General features: G+C 32.2%; 3 protein-coding genes across 4 annotated transcripts; 2 read left to right on the top strand and 1 right to left on the bottom strand.

Moving 5' to 3' along the window:
• Positions 1 to 2,369: 2,369 nt before the first annotated feature.
• LOC100788172 (indole-3-glycerol phosphate synthase, chloroplastic) lies at positions 2,370 to 8,107 on the top strand. 2 transcript variants are annotated; one of them, XM_006595783.4, is made up of 11 exons: positions 2,391 to 2,678; positions 2,784 to 2,914; positions 3,163 to 3,423; positions 3,525 to 3,701; positions 5,077 to 5,151; positions 5,263 to 5,307; positions 5,379 to 5,543; positions 5,953 to 6,031; positions 7,077 to 7,159; positions 7,254 to 7,322; positions 7,823 to 8,107. In XM_006595783.4, exons 3-11 carry the CDS (start codon positions 3,250 to 3,252, stop codon positions 7,907 to 7,909), a joined length of 954 nt encoding a protein of 317 aa, XP_006595846.1. In that variant the 5' UTR covers positions 2,391 to 2,678; positions 2,784 to 2,914; positions 3,163 to 3,249; the 3' UTR covers positions 7,910 to 8,107. The 2 variants fall into 2 exon arrangements, with proteins under 2 accessions (XP_003545642.1, XP_006595846.1); XM_003545594.5 differs by having other exon boundaries at positions 2,370 to 2,914.
• A 2,024-nt stretch (positions 8,108 to 10,131) lies between these two features.
• Positions 10,132 to 12,733, bottom strand: LOC100806885 (WEB family protein At2g40480). Its single transcript, XM_003545163.5, has 2 exons — positions 12,250 to 12,733; positions 10,132 to 11,878 (listed from the first exon to the last, which is right to left on the bottom strand). The coding sequence occupies exons 1-2, from the start codon at positions 12,454 to 12,456 to the stop codon at positions 10,322 to 10,324; spliced, it is 1,764 nt and encodes a 587-aa protein (XP_003545211.1). The 5' UTR covers positions 12,457 to 12,733; the 3' UTR covers positions 10,132 to 10,321.
• Positions 12,734 to 17,361: 4,628 nt separating this feature from the next.
• Positions 17,362 to 18,330, top strand: LOC100791876 (uncharacterized). The gene has a single exon (XM_003545598.5). The coding sequence runs from the start codon at positions 17,559 to 17,561 to the stop codon at positions 18,123 to 18,125; it is 567 nt and encodes a 188-aa protein (XP_003545646.1). The 5' UTR covers positions 17,362 to 17,558; the 3' UTR covers positions 18,126 to 18,330.
• Positions 18,331 to 19,557: the final 1,227 nt, after the last annotated feature.

Below are 19,557 nucleotides of genomic sequence, written 5' to 3' on the forward strand. Positions count from 1 at the left end.
AAAGTAAGGGAGGAAAATAATCTTAATAGGAGGAAAAGGAAGAGAAGAGAAAAATGAGAAAAAGGGAGGAGAGATGTAATGGCCTGCTAAATTACCAAGGTAGGGTTATGGTGAAAGTTGTGCTTGTGAAACCTCAATCAATTAGAATTTCTCATTGTTTTTAATGATAGTAATGGATAAGGTCTAAGTAAGGTCCTATAGTAGTGGTTATGATATCCGAATATTGGTATTGGTATCTGATCTCATATTCATGTAAATAGTAATTTTAATTTTCATTTTTGTATCCCTTAGATATCTATATATTCATCCCTACACTTGTGACTTACCCTTTACTTATGTATGAGATTAATAATAATACATTAATAAAACAATAATTAAAACAATTACTACAATTATAATAAAAATTCATTTTTAAATAATTCAAACATAATATTAAAAACATATACACATAATATTAAAAAGAAACAAATATAACATTTATTTGTCCAGACTTAAATCATAAATAAACAAAATTATAAAGATAATCTTTCAATATAACGATGGTTAAAATTAATGTTCTAATCGCTTAATAAAAATTTTAATTAAGAATTTAGTATTTTCTACTCTCTAATAGTATTACTCTTAGATATTAGAAACTTAAAGTATTAGTCTAAAAAACTATAATTGTTTTTACAGCAAATTATATATATATATATATATATATATATATATATATATATATATATATATATATATATATATATATATATATATATATGTGTGTGTGTGTGTGAGAGAGAGAGAAAATTAAATATTATAATATTGATACTTGCAAATATTTTTACGGGTATCCCCCATATTTTTTCATCTTAATTGTTTTAACTGTTGGCTAAAGAATTGATCAATCTAAGCATGTTGAAAATGGTTAATAGTTGCGTGGCTCGGCCACTGGGTGACATTTTTACACGGGACTATTGATTGTAGTTAGAAAAATAGTTTCAAAATTAGAGCAGAAGAATTGACTACCTATGGCTAAAGTTTATACAGGGTTATTTATAACTTTTCTTGATATTGCAAGTTTGTTATATAATGTTAATAAACTTTTCTTTATTATTCATTATGTTGAGTAACATATTTCATTTGTATATTTTAAAATATATTTGATCAACTTATTTTTATACCCTTATAATTCCCGGATATTGATGAATTTCACAAAGTAATTATATAATATTTTACATTATTTTTATCCTCGGGTTGAGAGGTGAAAAAATAATATTTCATCAAAGTATAGAAAGTTATTTTCTAGCATAGTTATAAGTTCTATTATTGCTTTTACGTTATCAATAAATTAAAAACCACTTTAAATATATTTTAAAAATAATTATGATAAAAATCAATAATATTACCGAATATGTCTATCTATGATTGAATCACAAATGTAAAAACATTTACATTGTAAATATATTCTAATTATTTTTATCTTACTTGCAAATAAACCCGCATTTTAAAGAATGTTAATTATTTGAATATTAATATTTCATTTAATGTTATATTTTTTGTCACCTATACATCCATGTGAAGAATTTAATGAATTTGTTAATGATTCATTTTTTTTCAAAACCTGATTAATTATTTTTATTGGATTTAACTTTCTAATCATATTTTTTATTCATAAAATTCAAACCTTTGTTTAAAAAATCACAATTCAGTTTCACTCCAACTAATGATACATTAATTTCATTTAATATTATATAATTATTTTTGTCTCATAGTATAACACTAATAATATTTGGAATTTAGAATTTTACAAATGTCACCTTTGTATGTCTGATATGATCAACTCACATCTCACAAAGGAACACTATCAGAAAATTTTGATAGAATATATGTTCATTGGTTAAAACTATATAGATTAATAATCCATTCAAAGGTCCAGTAAAAACAAAAAAAATAAATCCATTCAAAGGTACACACTAATTCTTACAAAACAATTTTAGAAAAACCTATGCAACAATATGACATTTCCTTTTTCATTATATGAAACTACTAATAATATTATAATTCATATTCTTCTAAAAAAAATATGCAATATTAATCACATAAAAACGTGTACAAAAAAAAAATACTAATGTAACAAAAAAATCACCTAAAAACAAAAGCATTAAACATTAATTATAAAAATGAAAACATTAATTATTTTATTTAATATATTCATTGTCTCTTCCACACCAGATAAAAAATAATTGCATGCATCAATATATTAAACTAGAAAAGTCCACCCATATTTTACATGGTAGGTAGAAATAATCAATTTGAATGAAAATAGGCATATCCAAGAATCAAACTAGGATCTCTTATTAAGTTAAAATAACTTCAAGCTCGGTTGATCCAAGCCAGCATAGCAAAACATTTGATAGAAGAGAGGCAAATTCATACTGTAAAGTTAAATACTTCGCGGTGAAAGAGAAAAAAAGGCACAGACCAAAATCAATGTAATGCCCTTCAATTTTAATTTTGTGCCATTTTTAGCTCTTTACATGTGCCAATCCAATCCCAGCCGTGGTACATTCTCTTGGGGCCAGAAAAACCATGAACACGCCGTGGCGTCGGAATTGAATGCGCGCGTGCGCACGTGTCGAACGCTACAACAATTTTCTTCTCCAATTCAATACTAGTACTATAACATAGACGATTAGACGGTGTGTTCTTCTTTTAAACCCTTGTTTCACTTTCCGTTTCATCTTTCTTTTTTGTTGCTCAGCAATCCCTCCCATTTTTTTTCCTTCAATCTGCTTCAATGGAAGGTTTGGCTTCCCTCAAGGCTCCCTTTCCGGCCACCCCATTTCTCTCTTCCAGACCCAGAACCTCTATTCTTCCATCCCAAGCCAGTTTTCGTAAAAGAAGCTCCTTTTTATCCTTTTCTGTTCATGCCCAGGTGAGATTTTTTTTTTTTTTTTTGTTGCAAATTTTGTATCTTTTTGCAACCTTTTATCGTGTCATCTTATGGATTAATACGGGTCTCTCTCGGTTTTTGTTTGGGGATTTGTTGGGGTTCAGTGGTAATGGAAATAGGCCAGTATAATTTGGGTTCAATTGGGGGTGTATGAATGCAGGATTTTATGCTATGAGGAACTGCTTGTTGATTTTTCATGTGGGTTTTGGATTATGTGGTGTTTTGATTAGGTGGAGTCTGATGATGGTTCAGCTGTAGTAGCCACATCTGGTGAATCTGTGACAGAGGTTCTGAAAATTAAGGAGTGGGAGGTGGGAATGTTCCAAAATGAGGTTGCAGCTAGCCAGGGTATAAGAATAAGGAGAAGGCCTCCATCTGGACCCCCTTTGCATTATGTAGGACCATTTCAATTCAGGTTGCAGAATGAGGGCAATACGCCCCGGAACATTTTGGAAGAGATTGTGTGGAATAAGGACACAGAAGTCTCACAGGTATTGTGATTGATTTGCTTTGTGCTCTATTGTTCTTAATATATATGTTGTTTTTCAACCAAATAGATTGAATGTATTACTGGGGACTGTGTGATTTTCAGCTTAAAGAAAGAAAACCCCTTGGCGTGCTGAAGAAAGCTCTTGAAAATGCACCTCCTGCTAGGGATTTTATTGGTGCTCTAAAGGCAGCCAACGAACGAACTGGACTTCCAGGGTTGATTGCTGAAGTGAAGAAGGCATCACCAAGTAGAGGTATCTTGAGAGAAGACTTTGACCCAGTAAGTTTGCATTTTTTCCCACATCATTTTTACGGATAGAATATTAGAATTTTTATCTCTCTACTTTATTTGTAATTTTATGAAGTTGTTTCTGATGTAATGTGTGAAATGTTTGAACTGGCTGACACCCCCCATTTCATCTTTTGGTTAGAGTTAGCCTATACAATTTTATTTCATTTTAGGACTGTTAGGGGGTTTGAGGGGGGATTGTGTGTTGGTGAATAGAATGTAGAAGCTGTTGATGTTGGAGGTTGTTTGGAGTGAAGATGTTGTTGTTGTTCACCGAGGTGGGAGAATTATCTGTCATGAAGATGCATTGGTTGTTGGGAGGTTTCCATGGGATGAGTGTTTAAAAAAAAAACAAAAGGCTTAAATATTTGGATGGCTGGTGTGGAAAGATGGAAATTGGTAGTTAGCTTAGCTCAATGTCAGATTGCAGCGTCAACATGTTGGCAGATGAGTTTGTAATATCAGGTCAGTGGGATTACTTATTTTGGCATTTGAACAAACACTATATGGGTACTGTTAATGTCATGTGACTTGGTGTGGAAATACGTGGACTTATAGTTATGGCTACACAACAAATTGTGAGATGTGTCTAATTTTAATTGTAATAATTCCCGACACATGATTTTACCCGGGAGGTTTTATAGCTTGCATTGGACTATTTTTGCCTTTAGGTGGGACGGGGAATATCTGTCTGTTTTAGGCTAGCTTGCTGTTGAGCTTTATATTATACAGCATCATTTTTTGTATTGAGTATTGTTTTGGGCACCTCTTGTGCTCATTGCAAGCATTCTTATATTCATAAATTACTTTGCTTATAAAAAAATATTTCAATTTTATTTGGCTTCCTGACTGACAACCTATTGTATCTAAGTTGGTTAAAGTTAGTCTATTCAATTTTATTTGGCTTCCTGAATCTACTTGTTATAGAATAAGTGCTTGATCTGAGTCATGTTTGCAGAGATATGTCTTAAATTGTTTTATGATGCATATCAATTTCTTCTCCTTTGCATCTTAAGCATTTTGCTTCTTCGAATTAATTTTCTACCCCTTTGAGATGCATGCCCATCAACATAAATTACTTCATCTCAAATCTATCATAGGCTCTCTGTTCGCTTTTACAATTATTGCATTTATGAAGTCAATCCTATAGTTTTTAAATGCTATCTTCTGTAAATAAGGACCCGTTCTGAATTTATTGTATCAGTCAGGAATATGCTATGTTTTCTCATTGAGTATCTTGGTCTCTTAGTTTTGTTGTATCAGTCAATGTATCATGCCCTTCAAGTAACTTATTTGACAATGTTGTTAGTTTGTATTTTTCTTCTCTTCATGGTATAAGCTGCAATTTTAGAGGTTTCTGTGATAGGTTGAAATTGCTAAGGCTTATGAGAAAGGTGGAGCAGCATGTCTAAGTGTTTTGACAGATGAAAAGTATTTTAAGGTAAACCAACAAACCTGGAATTTGTTATGTGTGTACTGCTAGATAATATTTGGCTGATTCAGTACTAGGTGATATTGCAACAAAATTAACTCTAACTTAATATTGGTCCAGGGAAGCTTTGAAAATCTTGAGGCAATAAGAAAGGCTGGCATAAAGGTTTGTTTTGTGAATTGCATAGTCCCTGATATTGGATTTATTATACCATCAAATGTTTTTTGAATATGCAGTGCCCTTTGTTGTGCAAAGAATTCATCATAGATGCATGGCAACTCTACTATGCTCGAACTAAAGGTGCAGATGCAGTCCTTTTAATTGCTGCTGTTTTGCCTGATCTTGACATCAAATACATGATTAAGATATGCAAATTACTCGGATTGACTGCGCTTGTTGAGGTACCATTGGTGCTTTTTTTGTTTGTTTCCTAAATTTGAATGACATTCAACTTCAACATTAACAAAACTTTTTAAGCTTACTGATATCTGATGTTTAATATGAATCTAGTCCTGTGCTATGTTTTGAGTTTATCCTATTTTGTGTAAACTTGGTCCTAAAGTGGGTCACTTTGAGTTTTGAATAGTGCTATTTACAAACAGAGAACCTCTTTAATATTATGATTCTGTACATGAAAGCAAGAATTGAAGTGTATTAGATTTAAAAGTATAGAATCTTTAGATTGACGAGACGAATCTTTATGTTATGTTCCTTATTTGTGATTACACCATAATTCTAGGTCTACCATGCAGTCTTTTATTTCCTGATGAACATGAGAATTTTTTTACATTTTATGTTCCTTACTCACAGGTTCATGATGAGAGGGAATTTGATCGTGTTCTTGCAATAGAGGGGATTGAGCTTATTGGCATTAACAACCGCAATCTTGGTATGTCTTATCACTCTTCTCTCTGTCTCCCCTTCCACTTTTTTCTTTTTGATGAAATGGTATCTGACCTCTCTGTCTTTCAAATTAAATCCTTTTGATGTTTGATCTGCTTGTTTTCCAGTACCTCTCCAATTTCATGGGCTTTTTATTTCTACTTTTGCTTTCATTTTCTGTATATTCCAGTTTCTTCATTAATCTTCTTCATCTTTCTTATCCTTCTTCTTGATACATTATCACTTTCTCAAATCCTATTTGTACCTTATTACAACAATCTCTTAGAACTCATAAAACTTTGATGTAATACAATTGTTTTTATTTGTTATACTTTATGCTATTGCTTCCCTCAGCAACATCTTTTTTTTGCTTAATTGTACATTTTGTCTTTTTAGTTTGAACTTTGTGGATTTTAATCCCTGAAGTTTTTTTTTAAAGCAAATTAAGTTCCTCTATTTTTAAAATCAAGCAAATTTTGTCCCTCTGCCAATTTCCTTATATCTAAAACCTTCAAATTCTCATTTTTCTAAATAATTGTGGGTTTAGGATGGATTTAGAATATAAAATAATTTTAAATATTTAAAAGAAAAAAATTTATTTGAAATTTTAAGGATTTTCTAGGATAAGAAATTAGGGTTCAAATAGAGGAGGAAATGATAAATTTTTTTTTAAAAATTTGGGTGAAATTTAATGTTTTGTCTTGATTTGAAGAAAGTTTAAAAAAAATTAATTATTTAAACTTGTGAATATTTCAACTAGAAAATGAGAATTTAAGGGTTTTAGGTAGAAGGAAATTGATATAACTCCTAGAAGGACTTAATTGGCTGGAAAATTTTAAGGGACCAAAATTGTGCATAATCCAAAGTAAAGGGACCAAGAGTGCAATTAAGGGTCCTTTTCTTTTTCTCCTATCTCGTGTGCACACGAGTTTGAGAATATTAATAATTTTCTACTTCATTTTTTTTATCTTTTGTGCCAATGTCTGAATATTTAAACTTGAGGATTTGACTCATGACTCATCAATTGTAGCTTTTCTTTTTGGGGATTGCAGAAACATTTGAGTTGGATATCAGCATCACAAAGAAACTTCTTGAAGGAGAGCGAGGCAAAATAATCCACGAGAGAGGCATAATTGTATGTGGCTTTTCCTATGTTTAGAGCTACTTGAAAGAAATATTAATTTATTTTGAATATCAACATCATGCTGATGATTATATGGTTTGTTTAGATGGTTGGGGAATCTGGTCTCTTTACCCCGGACGATATTGCCTATGTTCAGGAAGCTGGTGTTAAAGCTGTAAGTATTGACAATTTCATTTCTACTCTAAGTAAACACCTGGGAAATGGTAATTAAAATACTCAATTTCTTCCTAATCCTAACAGCAGCTCCAATGACAATTCTAAATCCCTTGTATTCGAGTCAGTCACATAAAATCTGACATGGCCATGCGGTTTTAACAAATTTTAAAAGCAACCAAGGTACTAACAGGATTTTTTTGAGATACTAAAATATTTATACAAAATATAGTGGTGTCAGCCAAATTACTCATCATATGCCACCAATGTCCTTGCAATCATGTTGTTTATTGCAATTTTAATAATAGTTTGAGTAAAAGAACAAGAACGGTTGAATTTCGTTAGATAAGGGGATTACTCAGGTTATGACAACTATCTAACATTTGTTACATGTTGATCATATTTAGCAAATTTTCCAACACTTAAACCAACAATCAACAGTTGTTTCACATTATTTTACTCTTTATCAGACTCATTATTTTACTCTTTTCTTTTTTGTAGATATTGGTTGGAGAGTCTATTGTAAAACAAAGTGATCCTGGAAAGGGAATCAGCAATCTCTTTGGCAAAGATATCTCTTTGGGTTGAAGTGAGCTATATTTCTTGAGATATAAGCTTTTGAGATGACAGATTTTGCTCAGGTTAATGATTTGATACCTTCGACCTTTGCTTGTACCAAATTATCAAAATCTTACCAGTAGCAAATATGTACCAAAATAAACTCTTATTGTTTAATAATACTTTGCAACTAAATGATATCATTTTGAGATAATAGTTTGGCGACAATTTGTCTGTGTCCTTAACTTTGCATTGAATCTCAATCCTTCATCTTGTAAAATCATATTTCGTTTTCGCCACTAACAAATTCGAGTAGTTGTGTGGTTATATTTTATAAACAACATTTAGTATGTGTGATAACCTCATTAGCTAGGATAGGTGCTGATGTGGATTGAAAGAAAATGAATAAAGATACTTACAAATTTCATCTTTACAATTTCACATTCCGAAGTAGATCCGAAACGTGCATTAGTGTGCGAAGGATTTGTGCAGACAAAATTTGTGCAAGTTGGGGTTTTTTTCTCTCTAAAAAATAAAAAATAATTACATGATAGTTTAAATTTTAATGAAAAAATATTTATACGTAAACAAAATAAATTAATATGAACTTAAAAACCAATATATTTTAATAGAAAGTTTTTAAATTTTCAATGTATGAAGGAATTTTCAGAACTAAGCTAAAATTATTTTTTAATGGAGGCAATTCAGTTCTTCATTTGAAAACCTTATGTATGGTATTTTGTTGCTTCTACAATTAGTTAGTAGCCGAACTCAGCCAAAGATTTGATGTCCTTGATATTGTGATAGGAGAGGTTGCCTTTTACGTGTGATTAGGTTAGACTTAGACTTCGTTAAATAGGTTTGACTATAAAAAATTTAGATTTGATTTGTTCTATTATTCAATCAAAAATTGTTTTTAGGTTTGAATTGACCTTTTTAAAAACGTCTTATTTGACCTATTAAGTTAGGTTTTTTTTTCAAATGTTTATTTTATTTATGATATAAGATTATTAATTTATTATGATATTAAATATAAAGTATAATATGTATACTATTATTTTTTTTATTATAAATAAATGAATAAGCTGATATATCGGGTTCAATAGATTTTTTTTATAAGTCCAAGTCTAACATATTTAATTAAATAGGTCTTTTAAAGAGTCCAAATATATCCTTTGTATTAAATAGGTCAGGACATGTTAAACTTTAAACAGGCTAGGTCACAGACTCTTGTTGACAGCTCAGTTTATTTTCATCCATACTTGTGATATAATACAATGGCTACCTAAAACCAAAGACTCCCTTGCCTAATTACAGAGGAGCTCGATATGCAGGGTTATAGGTTTAGAGTGAAAACATAAGGGTTTATATTCCACTAATTCAAAGTTAGTTAAAATTCTAAAATATTTTAATTCAAATCAAGGATAAATGTATTGTATTCTTACTTCGTCACTTTTCACTTTAGAGAAACTAAATCCTTTGAAATATTCTTGATAAGGGATCTAGCATCAAGCTGGGGGGAGCATATCTGTAGCCAGTATACTCAGTCCATGTATATTTATGTTTGGACCTTAGATAACTGGTTGTTGCCTTTGGAGGCAAAAATGGAACTTGATGTTGTGGTGGTGGAGTGGAGTAAGAAACATTGGTAGATGGTAGCATTGTTGATGTAGAGCATGCCACAAGATTTTTGCCAAATCCCATCGGTTTGGGGATTAAAATGACATCTTTTATCGTAATTTTAGGAATATTTATTGTTTTATTATAAGAATTTTCAATATTTTGTTGTTTCCGATTATGGAAAATTAGGAAGATATAATTGTTATCTAATTAGGAAGATATGATCCTTGTTTAATTAGGAAAATTAGGATGATTGATCCTTATTTAGGTTTACTTTGTCTATATATGGACTAATTTTATGTATTCTTAACAGATTGGAATGAAATGAAGTAGTGAGGTTTTCTCATGCATCAACCTCTCGGTATTTTAGAAATAACAAGTTGTTGACCAGTTTCACCACGTATGTTGCATCAATTGTGGAGATGAAGCGGAACATGGACATGCTTGGAGTTGGAAAGTTTGGTTGTGTGTTGAGGATTTACCCCTTTAAAGGGGGAAATGGTTGTTGGGGCCAAATGAAAGATAAGGGAAATCAACAACCTAATCCAATTGTTTGCAACAGATCACTCACTTTTACCATCGCCGTGTCAACGGTAGAACCTCGAAAATTACCCGATAATACAAGACATGTGTAGTGTATTGTAAGTGACTTTATATATATCACACAGCAGTAAAATCTACTAGTCCCGTTAAAGCTAAGCCAGTTGCATAAAGTGAGCAATCACACAGGAAACACTAAGTTTACAAAACCAAACAATCACAACAATAGCCTTATCTCACTAGATGAGTATTTTACAAAATCAGTCATAAATTCTGTGTGACTTAACAAAAAAGCAGCAAAACATAAGAATCAATAAAGAATGGCAAGACACTGATGCATGAATTCTGGATATTGATCCATGCATAGGCAATAGGATTAAATTCATGCCTTTTTCTTCGCTTTCCCAAGGGGAGTGATATTTGGATGAATCCAAACTTTTTCCTCTGTGCTATGAACTGCCTTTGATTGCTCCCATCTTTCTCTGGTATTGTAGGCAGAGTTTGATCCTGCCTCAATGCTCGAAGCATTTGACTCAATGCTACCTTTCTTTCAGTGTGCTCTTCCATCTCCTTAGTTGTATATTCTTCAGGAACTTGCTTTTTGCTAAGTACATCTCTCATTGAAACTGAAGACTTTAAGATCGGCTTCTGATCATTGTTCACTGTAATCGACCTGGTTACATCTGGTAGAGGAGAATCTTGACAATTTCCAGCTTGATTGAACTTCTTGGGCTTAATATAGTTGTACACTGGCTGACCTCTTAGATCATCCTGAGGAATCCATCTCCGAAGTGCCTCTTCAGCAGCATGTTGCTTTCTGTTTGCACTTTCAACACTGTTTAATGCCTCATTTAAGATTTGTTTGCTGCGTGTAACTTCTTCTGTTGCTTCCTCCAATTTTTTCAAAATACTCAGTTTAGAAGAACTTATTTTATCAACTTGGAACTTGGAATCAATCACCTTCTCCAAGGTTGACTCTTGAGGAATTTGAACTATGGGGTGCAGAGGAGAGCGCTCCCCTAAGGCAAATGGCACTTTCTGATGTTGTGGAGGAGCAAATTCCAATGATATCTCAGGGTTACATAGAGCCTCAATTTCGGCCAGAGCAACAGCTTCTGCTGCCATTGCAGCTTCCTCCATCTTCTTAGCGGCAAACCACCTCATCTCAGCAGTCTTGATACTAAATCCATTTTCTCCAAACTCAGGCAATGGCCTTGAAACTTCAGAGCTTCTTGTTTCACTCATTAGATTGCACTGTCCAGTATCAAATTTCAAACTCCTCGCAATATTTAGGGGATGATGACAAGTGCAACCTGTTCCTACAGTAGCTTCAGGTGGATTTAACCTTGTTTCTTTCTTGGCCACTTCTTGAGTAGATACAGTTGCAAACTTTGATGCTAGCTTCTCGCGCGTCCTCTCAACAAAAAGCTTCTCCTTCTTCATCTTCTTATTTAAAGCTTCAACAGAAGACTGTATCACCCCGAGATCACTTATAGTTTTACCAAGGCTTATTTTAGCTTGTCCTAACTCCATCATGAACATATCAGGGGATGAAGTAGCACACGGACTCTGACATTGCAATGCCTGCTCTTCATTATTGATACCATTCACACAATTTTGAACAGCAGCTCCAACCTGTTCATATGAATTTCCACCCGGAGTTGCAAAACAATTCAATGCTTCTGATTGTAGCTGCTGCTTTAATTCCTCCAAAATTGCTTTGGTAGCTCCCAGTTCTTCAAGCACGTCAAGTGTTTCGAGTTCTTTCACTATCAAATCCTTTTCCAACTTCGCCGCTTCCTCCTCCACTCTCTTTATGTCAAAGTCTTCAGCACTTTTCTGTTAACAAACAATCTCCAACATCAGAGAGTAAATCACCACAGGGGCATAATTCCACAAATCAAGAGCTACACTATGTTTGAACTGAATGCAAGGAGAGTCTGAGAGGCTCAGAAAAGGAAGCATTTTTGCAGCTCTTATGCAAAAATATTTCTTTTTTAAAAATAAAGCCGCTCAGTAATCAAGTTCCTTCTCAGAATTGCTGCATTGCTCAATTACTTGAAAATTCATTTTCTTTCCACGTTTGTATGTATATAACCAATTATCAAGCAAAAGGTAAATAATAAATAACACTAGAAACACATAACACATTCAAAACTTAAAAATTGAACAATAAAGTAGAAACAAAACACAGAGAGATGAAAATTTACATAAGCCTCTCCAAAATTGAAAAGGGGTATCCAAGGTCCGGTTTTTTCAAAACGGGTCACCGCTTCCTTGACAGACCCAAACGGCGGCGAAGTATCAATTTCAGCTCTCAAACCCACTCTCCTTACTCCCCAGTTTTGACCCGACCCGGATCCGGCACCGAACTCGGTTGTCAGTTCCGGCGTTTCCGGCGGGGACGACTCGGCCATTGGCGCAAAGAGCAACGCGAACGCGGGTTTCAGAGAAGCATCGAGAGCTAAAGCAACATAAAGGTTCGAGCTTTGACTTTTTTGAAGCACCCATTTGTGTGATTTATTGCAATACCGAGGATGAAGGAAGGAGGAAGGGTGCGTGATGATGGTGTCGCGGGGCCACACGACGAGCGAAAGGGGAAAGCAGAAAAGAGAGAAAAAAGTAAAGGGGGGATAGTGGTGGCGGAAAGCGCTTCTGGGGGACGTGGAGTTACGGTGTGGGCTATGGTATGGTTGGTTAGTGAGGAAGAACAGTCAAAGGTTGTGGTTACGTGTTGTGAAGTGTGGCCAATGAGGTGGTGCCACGTCAGATGGTTTTGGTGAGGATGAAATTGTGGTTTCTGTAAGATTTGTGGTGATTTATCCAAAATGGTTCATCACTCTCACATATAATTTGGAGAATCTTTTATTTTTTTAATTAAGTGATTTAAAATTTAAATTTTAATTAATTTTAAATATAAAATAAAATTTATTAAAAAAATATTTATTTTATGTGTATTTATAATAAATATTTATTAGTATTTTTTGACAGAAAATTTTTTATATCAATAAAATGATTAAAAAAAAAGATTTGTCATGATTTGGAGCGTGATTAGCGGTCAGGGAAAAAAGGGAAAAACATTCTTTTTAGGTTTTTGATTTTTCATGCATGGAAACGACGACGTATTATTGCGTGCCGCTGTCTGGAGACCGCTGGGTGGGTCTGCAATGATCTTTAGTTACAACCTTTGCCAATTTCCATAGTGCTGCCTCAAGCAAAAAGAAAAAGAACGAAACTTATTTAATGAAGATTAATGAATCCTTAAACTTTAGAATAAATGAATAATGTTATTCGAGCATTGTGTATACTAATAATTAAAATAAGCTATTCGTGTCTTTTCTTTCTTTTGTCTGCACAAGAGGAAAGAAAGAAAGAAAAATAGGGAAAAAATATAACTACTAGCTAGCTTTAAAAACAAAAGACAAGGATAATTGAATTGTTTAAGTATGTTGAGAGGAGTTTATTTTTTTGGTCATACGTGTAGAAAATATTTTGTTGTAGTAGAATGAGTGTATTATTAACACTTTTGGTGAAATCCATCAAAATTTATAATTTTGAAATTTTATTATTTAATTCTAATCAATAATAGATGATGTATTAAAGAGTATATCTTTAACAACTTAATTTAGAATTTTTTAATCTAAGACAATTGACATTTAAGTTTACACAACTAGGTTAATATTAATCTCAACCCTATGATAAAGAATCCTTTATAGTCTTATCTTTGACCAAAACTCTAATTTCTTACATAAGTTGAATTCAGAATAAACTTTCAATTCAAGAACTCATATACGGACCACACATTAGAGATTTTTATCCATAAATCAAGAATAAATGATTTGCAGCTACATATCCTAACCAAAAATTCAATTTTATAAAAGAAATTCAAATTAATAATATCAAAATTGAGAAAATAATCAATTTAAAATCATTAATGTATCAAGGGCATTGCTCAATCCCAAAACTAAAGAAAGAATTTAATAATATATATTAAATTAAAGAGAAATCACAAATATGAGACAATAACATTTAAATCGAGAAAGGGAAAGAAACATGAATTATTTTCAATCTGGGTTGTCACTTCTTCCCTAAGCAAGGTTAAAGTTAGAGACTTAATTACTAAAGCAAGCTCTAAAATATCTATCAAACTTAAGGTCCTAAAAAAGGTTCAAGGTCCATTACAATTATAATACAAAAACCAAATGTAAAATAGAGTGTTGTAGTAGGTTTCACTTGCATGACCAAAATCACAATCAAGATGTGAGATTCTTCATTAAGGTTGTAAATAATTTTGTGCTTAAAATTTAGGAATTAGTCTCCCGTTGTTCTAGTTCCTACAACTCATTATATCATAATAATATTGAACTAATGTCATGTTGTCTTAGTGCATGCCATGACCGTGGAAATTCTCACACCGTAGTTGTTGTGGGTTATGGTTGTCAGTTTAATCTTTTTGATATGATGCTTGCTACACCTTGGGTGTGGCAACTTTTGGTTGTTATTTCTCCAATTTTCTTCAAGTTTCCAGGCTCCCAATTGTCCTTCTCTTATTTCTGAATCACTCCAAGCCTAGATCCTTAAGTTCCAAGGCCAAACCAATCAATGACAAACCTCCCTGAAACATATAAAAACACATCTCAAGAGTTCCAAGTAACTTATAATTAAACTAAGGAAACCAAGAAAACAAAGATAAAACTACTAATAAACCCAAAATGCATACAAACCTATATGGTATAAAAAAATGTTACACATCAATTACAAACACATATGATTAAATGTAATTTTGTTTTTATACTTTCTTTGTCACACACACTTTTTTTTTATACTCTTTCCTACTCATACACATAGAGTTTTCATGATTACCAAATATACAAATTAATTTTGTAATAATTAATAATTTAATTACAATAAAAGTCAAATAATAATATTGTAATAACATTTTTATACAATTTAGCTTTTCATTTTTAAGATTTTTTCATATCTTTTTTACATATTTAAATTGGAATTTTCCCAATATATATATAATTTATTTAAAAATATATATCACTAAATTAAATTAATTAAAAAAAAATAAGAGTAGGTTCAACCACATTAATTTTCTTGATCTCAATGGAGACAGTATTAAATATTCCCGTTGTTTCAAAATAAATGTCGTCTTAGATTATTTTACATAAATCAAGAAAAATTAATAAATAAATAAAAGATAATAATATTTTTACAAAAATTAATCTTATTAAATAGATTAAAGAGAATGATATTAATATTAAATTCAAAAATTAAAATAGTATTTATTAGAAGTATTGGTAGAAAAAAAATTAATATTTTATTAAAAAGTTAAAAGTGATACTTGTATTTTTTTTTAGATACGATACTTATTTTCAAACATGTAATATAATTTTGACAATTCACTATCTCCAAACCTAATCCCAGCTTTTTCTGTTGTGATGTCTAATTCAGATCATTCTTCGTGATAAATGAACAAATCAAAAGCAAATTTCATATCAGAACGAAGTTGTTTAGCACCCATATGGAGCGTAACGAATCTGCCCCCACAGCATAGCAATGGCAGTAACAAGTGAATTCTGTTATTTAAAGTGCAATATATATAGAAAAAAACACATGAATAAGAGGTCCTAACGTATGTATTCCGCATCTCAACATGGCATCCTTGAGTGGAGTAGTGTCAATTAACCATAACTTTCAGATTAGTGAAACAACATATTTAAATCCTTATAGATACACAATTAATGCTTAGCTTGATTTCATTTAATATGTTATTATTTCACCATTCAATGTATCTGACTCACAGTAGATTTCGGAAACTCCTGCATCAAATTCTTTTTCCAGTACTGGACCATTGCATGCATGGTCCTGCATGCTGTTGATAATTCACCGCTAAGTGATATCGATATATAATGGTAATTTCTCTTTATAGTAATGGGCCATTTTTTAATTATTTTATTACACGTCGCACAGAATATCCAATTAGTGAGGTGCATGGTTGATAATGAACAAATTTTCATCTGGCGCAGAAATTAGAATTATATTTATCTTAAATTAGACTCCATTTTTAAAACATGCTGGTATGGGTGGGTTGATCAAATAATCAAATTTGTTTTGAGAACTTAAGACTGAGCAAAACGTGTACGAAAGATCCAGTTAACGGTATCCACATGTAGGTGTAATTCTCCAATGAAAAAGCATAGGACTTTTCTGATCACAGCTCATCCCATATGTGACATTTCATGGCTAATAAATAATGGTAATACCCTTGACACTGTTACGTACTGTCTGATATGTCTCTATCCGCGAAGCCCGAGTAGGTGTTGTTCATTAATTTCTTCCTGCTATTTAATGAGGATGAACTTTCAGCATCCAATATATCCAAGCTTGGGTACAAAATAAAGTTTGGTAGGAGAAGATTATGGTGCAAAATGCAGGCCTCTCAAACTATACCTAACACATTGTACTAGCAACAGATAATTAGATGGGTTTATTTATTCATTTATTTGGTTAGAAGAGATAAACGTTGCCAATCAGATAATAATTCACGTGGCATGCATTGATTAATTTTAGTGTCCTTGATGTCATTGGATTTGTTTATCTTTTTCTTTTCTTTCTTCATAAATATCCTCCTTAAAAGATAATTTTTTAACACATGATTAGACATAAAATATAGGTATCTCTCTTATAAAAAATTCAAACCCTAATTCGATACATTATGAGAAATTAATCTTTTTTAAGGATTCAATTTTATTAATATGTCATGTGATACGATTCCTTGATCATGTAGAACTTTGAGACCTTTCACATTAACCCTGTTGATCGATGTTACTTAAATTGTGCACGAATAATAAACGAGTATTAGATTTCTAGCATATGGTATTTCAATTAGGTAGACATGAACTCTTTATTTAGGAAAGCAATTATACAGTACTAGTATGCAGTATATATATTTACAAATTTCTCCTTTCTCATTCATGATCACGACATGTTTTCATTTATTACAGTGTTCCCCCGTAACCAAATTCCCTTTCCCCTCATCCGTTTCTGAGCACCAATGATTTATAAAGGAACTACCTTCGCTAGTTTAGTCAATGGTCCAGATTCTTCCATAAATAATTGAGCAACTACCACTAATAACCCATTCAATTTCATAGTTTAATTACCAACTATCTATATCATGCATTAAATCTCGCCACAACTAAATTCGTGCCCTCCAAAAAATCCCTATCATTAAATTGATCGAACAGCCCGGGCCCTCCGATCCTTGATTAAATCCCTATGCTTAAATCAATTCCCATATGAAGTAACCCAATTCTTCAGTAATTTTAGAAGAACATGCACCCTTTATTATATTTATACGTTTTAACTCTTAAGAGAATTAAGTACGGGGAAGTCATAAAACAATATTGCTAAGGTCTAGATAGCAAATATAAGGGTGTGCACACCTTGTTGTATGAGGCATGTTATAGATTATGGTTGAGATAAAAAATAATTATAGACTTCAATATCCGAAATGCTCAACGATGGTGATGCCAATCATGTCTCAATTGAGAAGTCCTTCAGAATAAAAGAGGATGATAGGTTCTTCTCAAGGCTAATGTCCAAGGAAATCTCCATGGCTAACTCTTCTTCAAGGGTCTTCTATTATGGAGAAACATCAATTGCAGTCCCTTTCATGTGGGAGGCACAACCTGGCACCCCCAAACACCCTTCTTCTGAGACTTCTCTGCCACCCCTTACACCCCCACCTTCATATTATTCCAATTCCAAGTCCAAAAACAAGAGAAGAAACTCAAAGGCCAATATATTTTCATGTTTTATGCCAAAGTTTATAGGGTCAAGAAAGGCTCATGTGTCACCAACATCATCTCGCTCATCTTCCTCATCCTCCTCCTCATCATGGTCATTGGTTTATCCAGCATACTCATATTCCATGAGGGACACAGATCAAGGAAGCATCTCTTTCTCACGCTCTACAACTGTTCGCTCTTTTCTCAAACACAAAGCTTCAAACGGTTTTAGAGGCTTCTATCCCTTTGGAAACATAAATAATGCAATTGTGAGCCATGGAGCAGTCTAGTTTGTGGAGGTAACATAATTAGGACTTGATTTTCTACACGGTTTACATATTGTGGAAAATCTTTGAAAATGTAGTTGTTTGGTTGGTTATTGTGTGTGGGCTTTAAAGGTGTTGGACATAATAATTTCCTATCTCATGATTTAGGTTGAGATTGTATATGCTTTAAATTAGAAGCCTTTTTTTTAATATAATATACTTGAGTATAGTTAAATCTTCTAATTAGTTAATTATAGCAAATCTACATATTCAAGTGGCCAATTTATACATGCGCCTAAATGTCTAATTGGAATCATAACTACCATATCAAAATAATAATTAGAGATGAGTACAGTTCTATTTTATTTTATTTTTGGCGATACAGAAGGGAAGTTAAAAAATAACTACAGCAAAACACAACATGACGCAAGGTGAGTAAATTTGGAATTTTGAACATGAGATAATTCTGTTTTGGGTACATAAAGCTTGAAATTTTTATTCAATTTAAGCTAACTTATACTGTCCTTTAAAAATTCATGCACACCACGTTTCTTAAGTTTGATATATTGGCTTGAACTTCTAACATTGTACAAGTTCTGTGTGATCTAAAGGTCCTTCTCCACTATTTTATCATCACTTCGACCCGTTTCCGTAATAATGGGACTCTTTATCTTAATTCGTTTTTTTATATAAAAATATATCATTCTTTTATTGGACTATCATTATCCTAAACTGGTGCCTTTTTCATTGCTAGGCCTTTCCCAATCTAATCCTCCATTTTTGCCAAATCCCATCCTTTTCCTCTTATAATCTAGGAATTGACTGGTGTATGACACAGAGAGACGACCAAGTTACACAAGATGTTATTTTGTTCGTATTAAAATTTTCACCTATCTCAATCACTTAGTGCTTGCGTTATTTTATTTGTGTTGTTTTTTTAATTTACATCAAATGCATCTGTATCGAACTGTTAGTAGCTTACTATGCTTTTTGGGTCAAATAAGAGCTGGATCTGACCACAAAAGCCCTAAGGCTAAAGCCCAAAGATAAACAATCTGTTTTTTTTTCTTGGGCAAAGATGAACAATCTAAAAATGTTCCATTCGTTCAATATATAAATAAATTTAGAAAAAAAAAAGTATATTTACATCTCTCGATTTTCGTCTAAACTCCACTTTAGTTCTTATACTTTAAAAATGATCATTGACTTCATATATTTTATAATTGATAAATTTTGTTTCTCACCTAGTATCTTAAGTTCCATAAAGAAAAATAAAATTTATTAATTATACAAAAATACGAGAATTAAATTATGGTTTTCAAATCAAAATCAATTTTGTCCAAAAATAAGAAACTTAAAAGATATTTTACCCATGAATTTAACAAAAACATGATTGAGTGAAGCAAAACAATGTTTTAATGTTGATAAATGACAAGTCATAAGCTGGAGTCTCCAT

This window comes from Glycine max, chromosome 14 (assembly GCF_000004515.6).
Source record: "Glycine max cultivar Williams 82 chromosome 14, Glycine_max_v4.0, whole genome shotgun sequence".
In the NCBI taxonomy this organism is placed as follows: domain Eukaryota; kingdom Viridiplantae; phylum Streptophyta; class Magnoliopsida; order Fabales; family Fabaceae; genus Glycine; species Glycine max.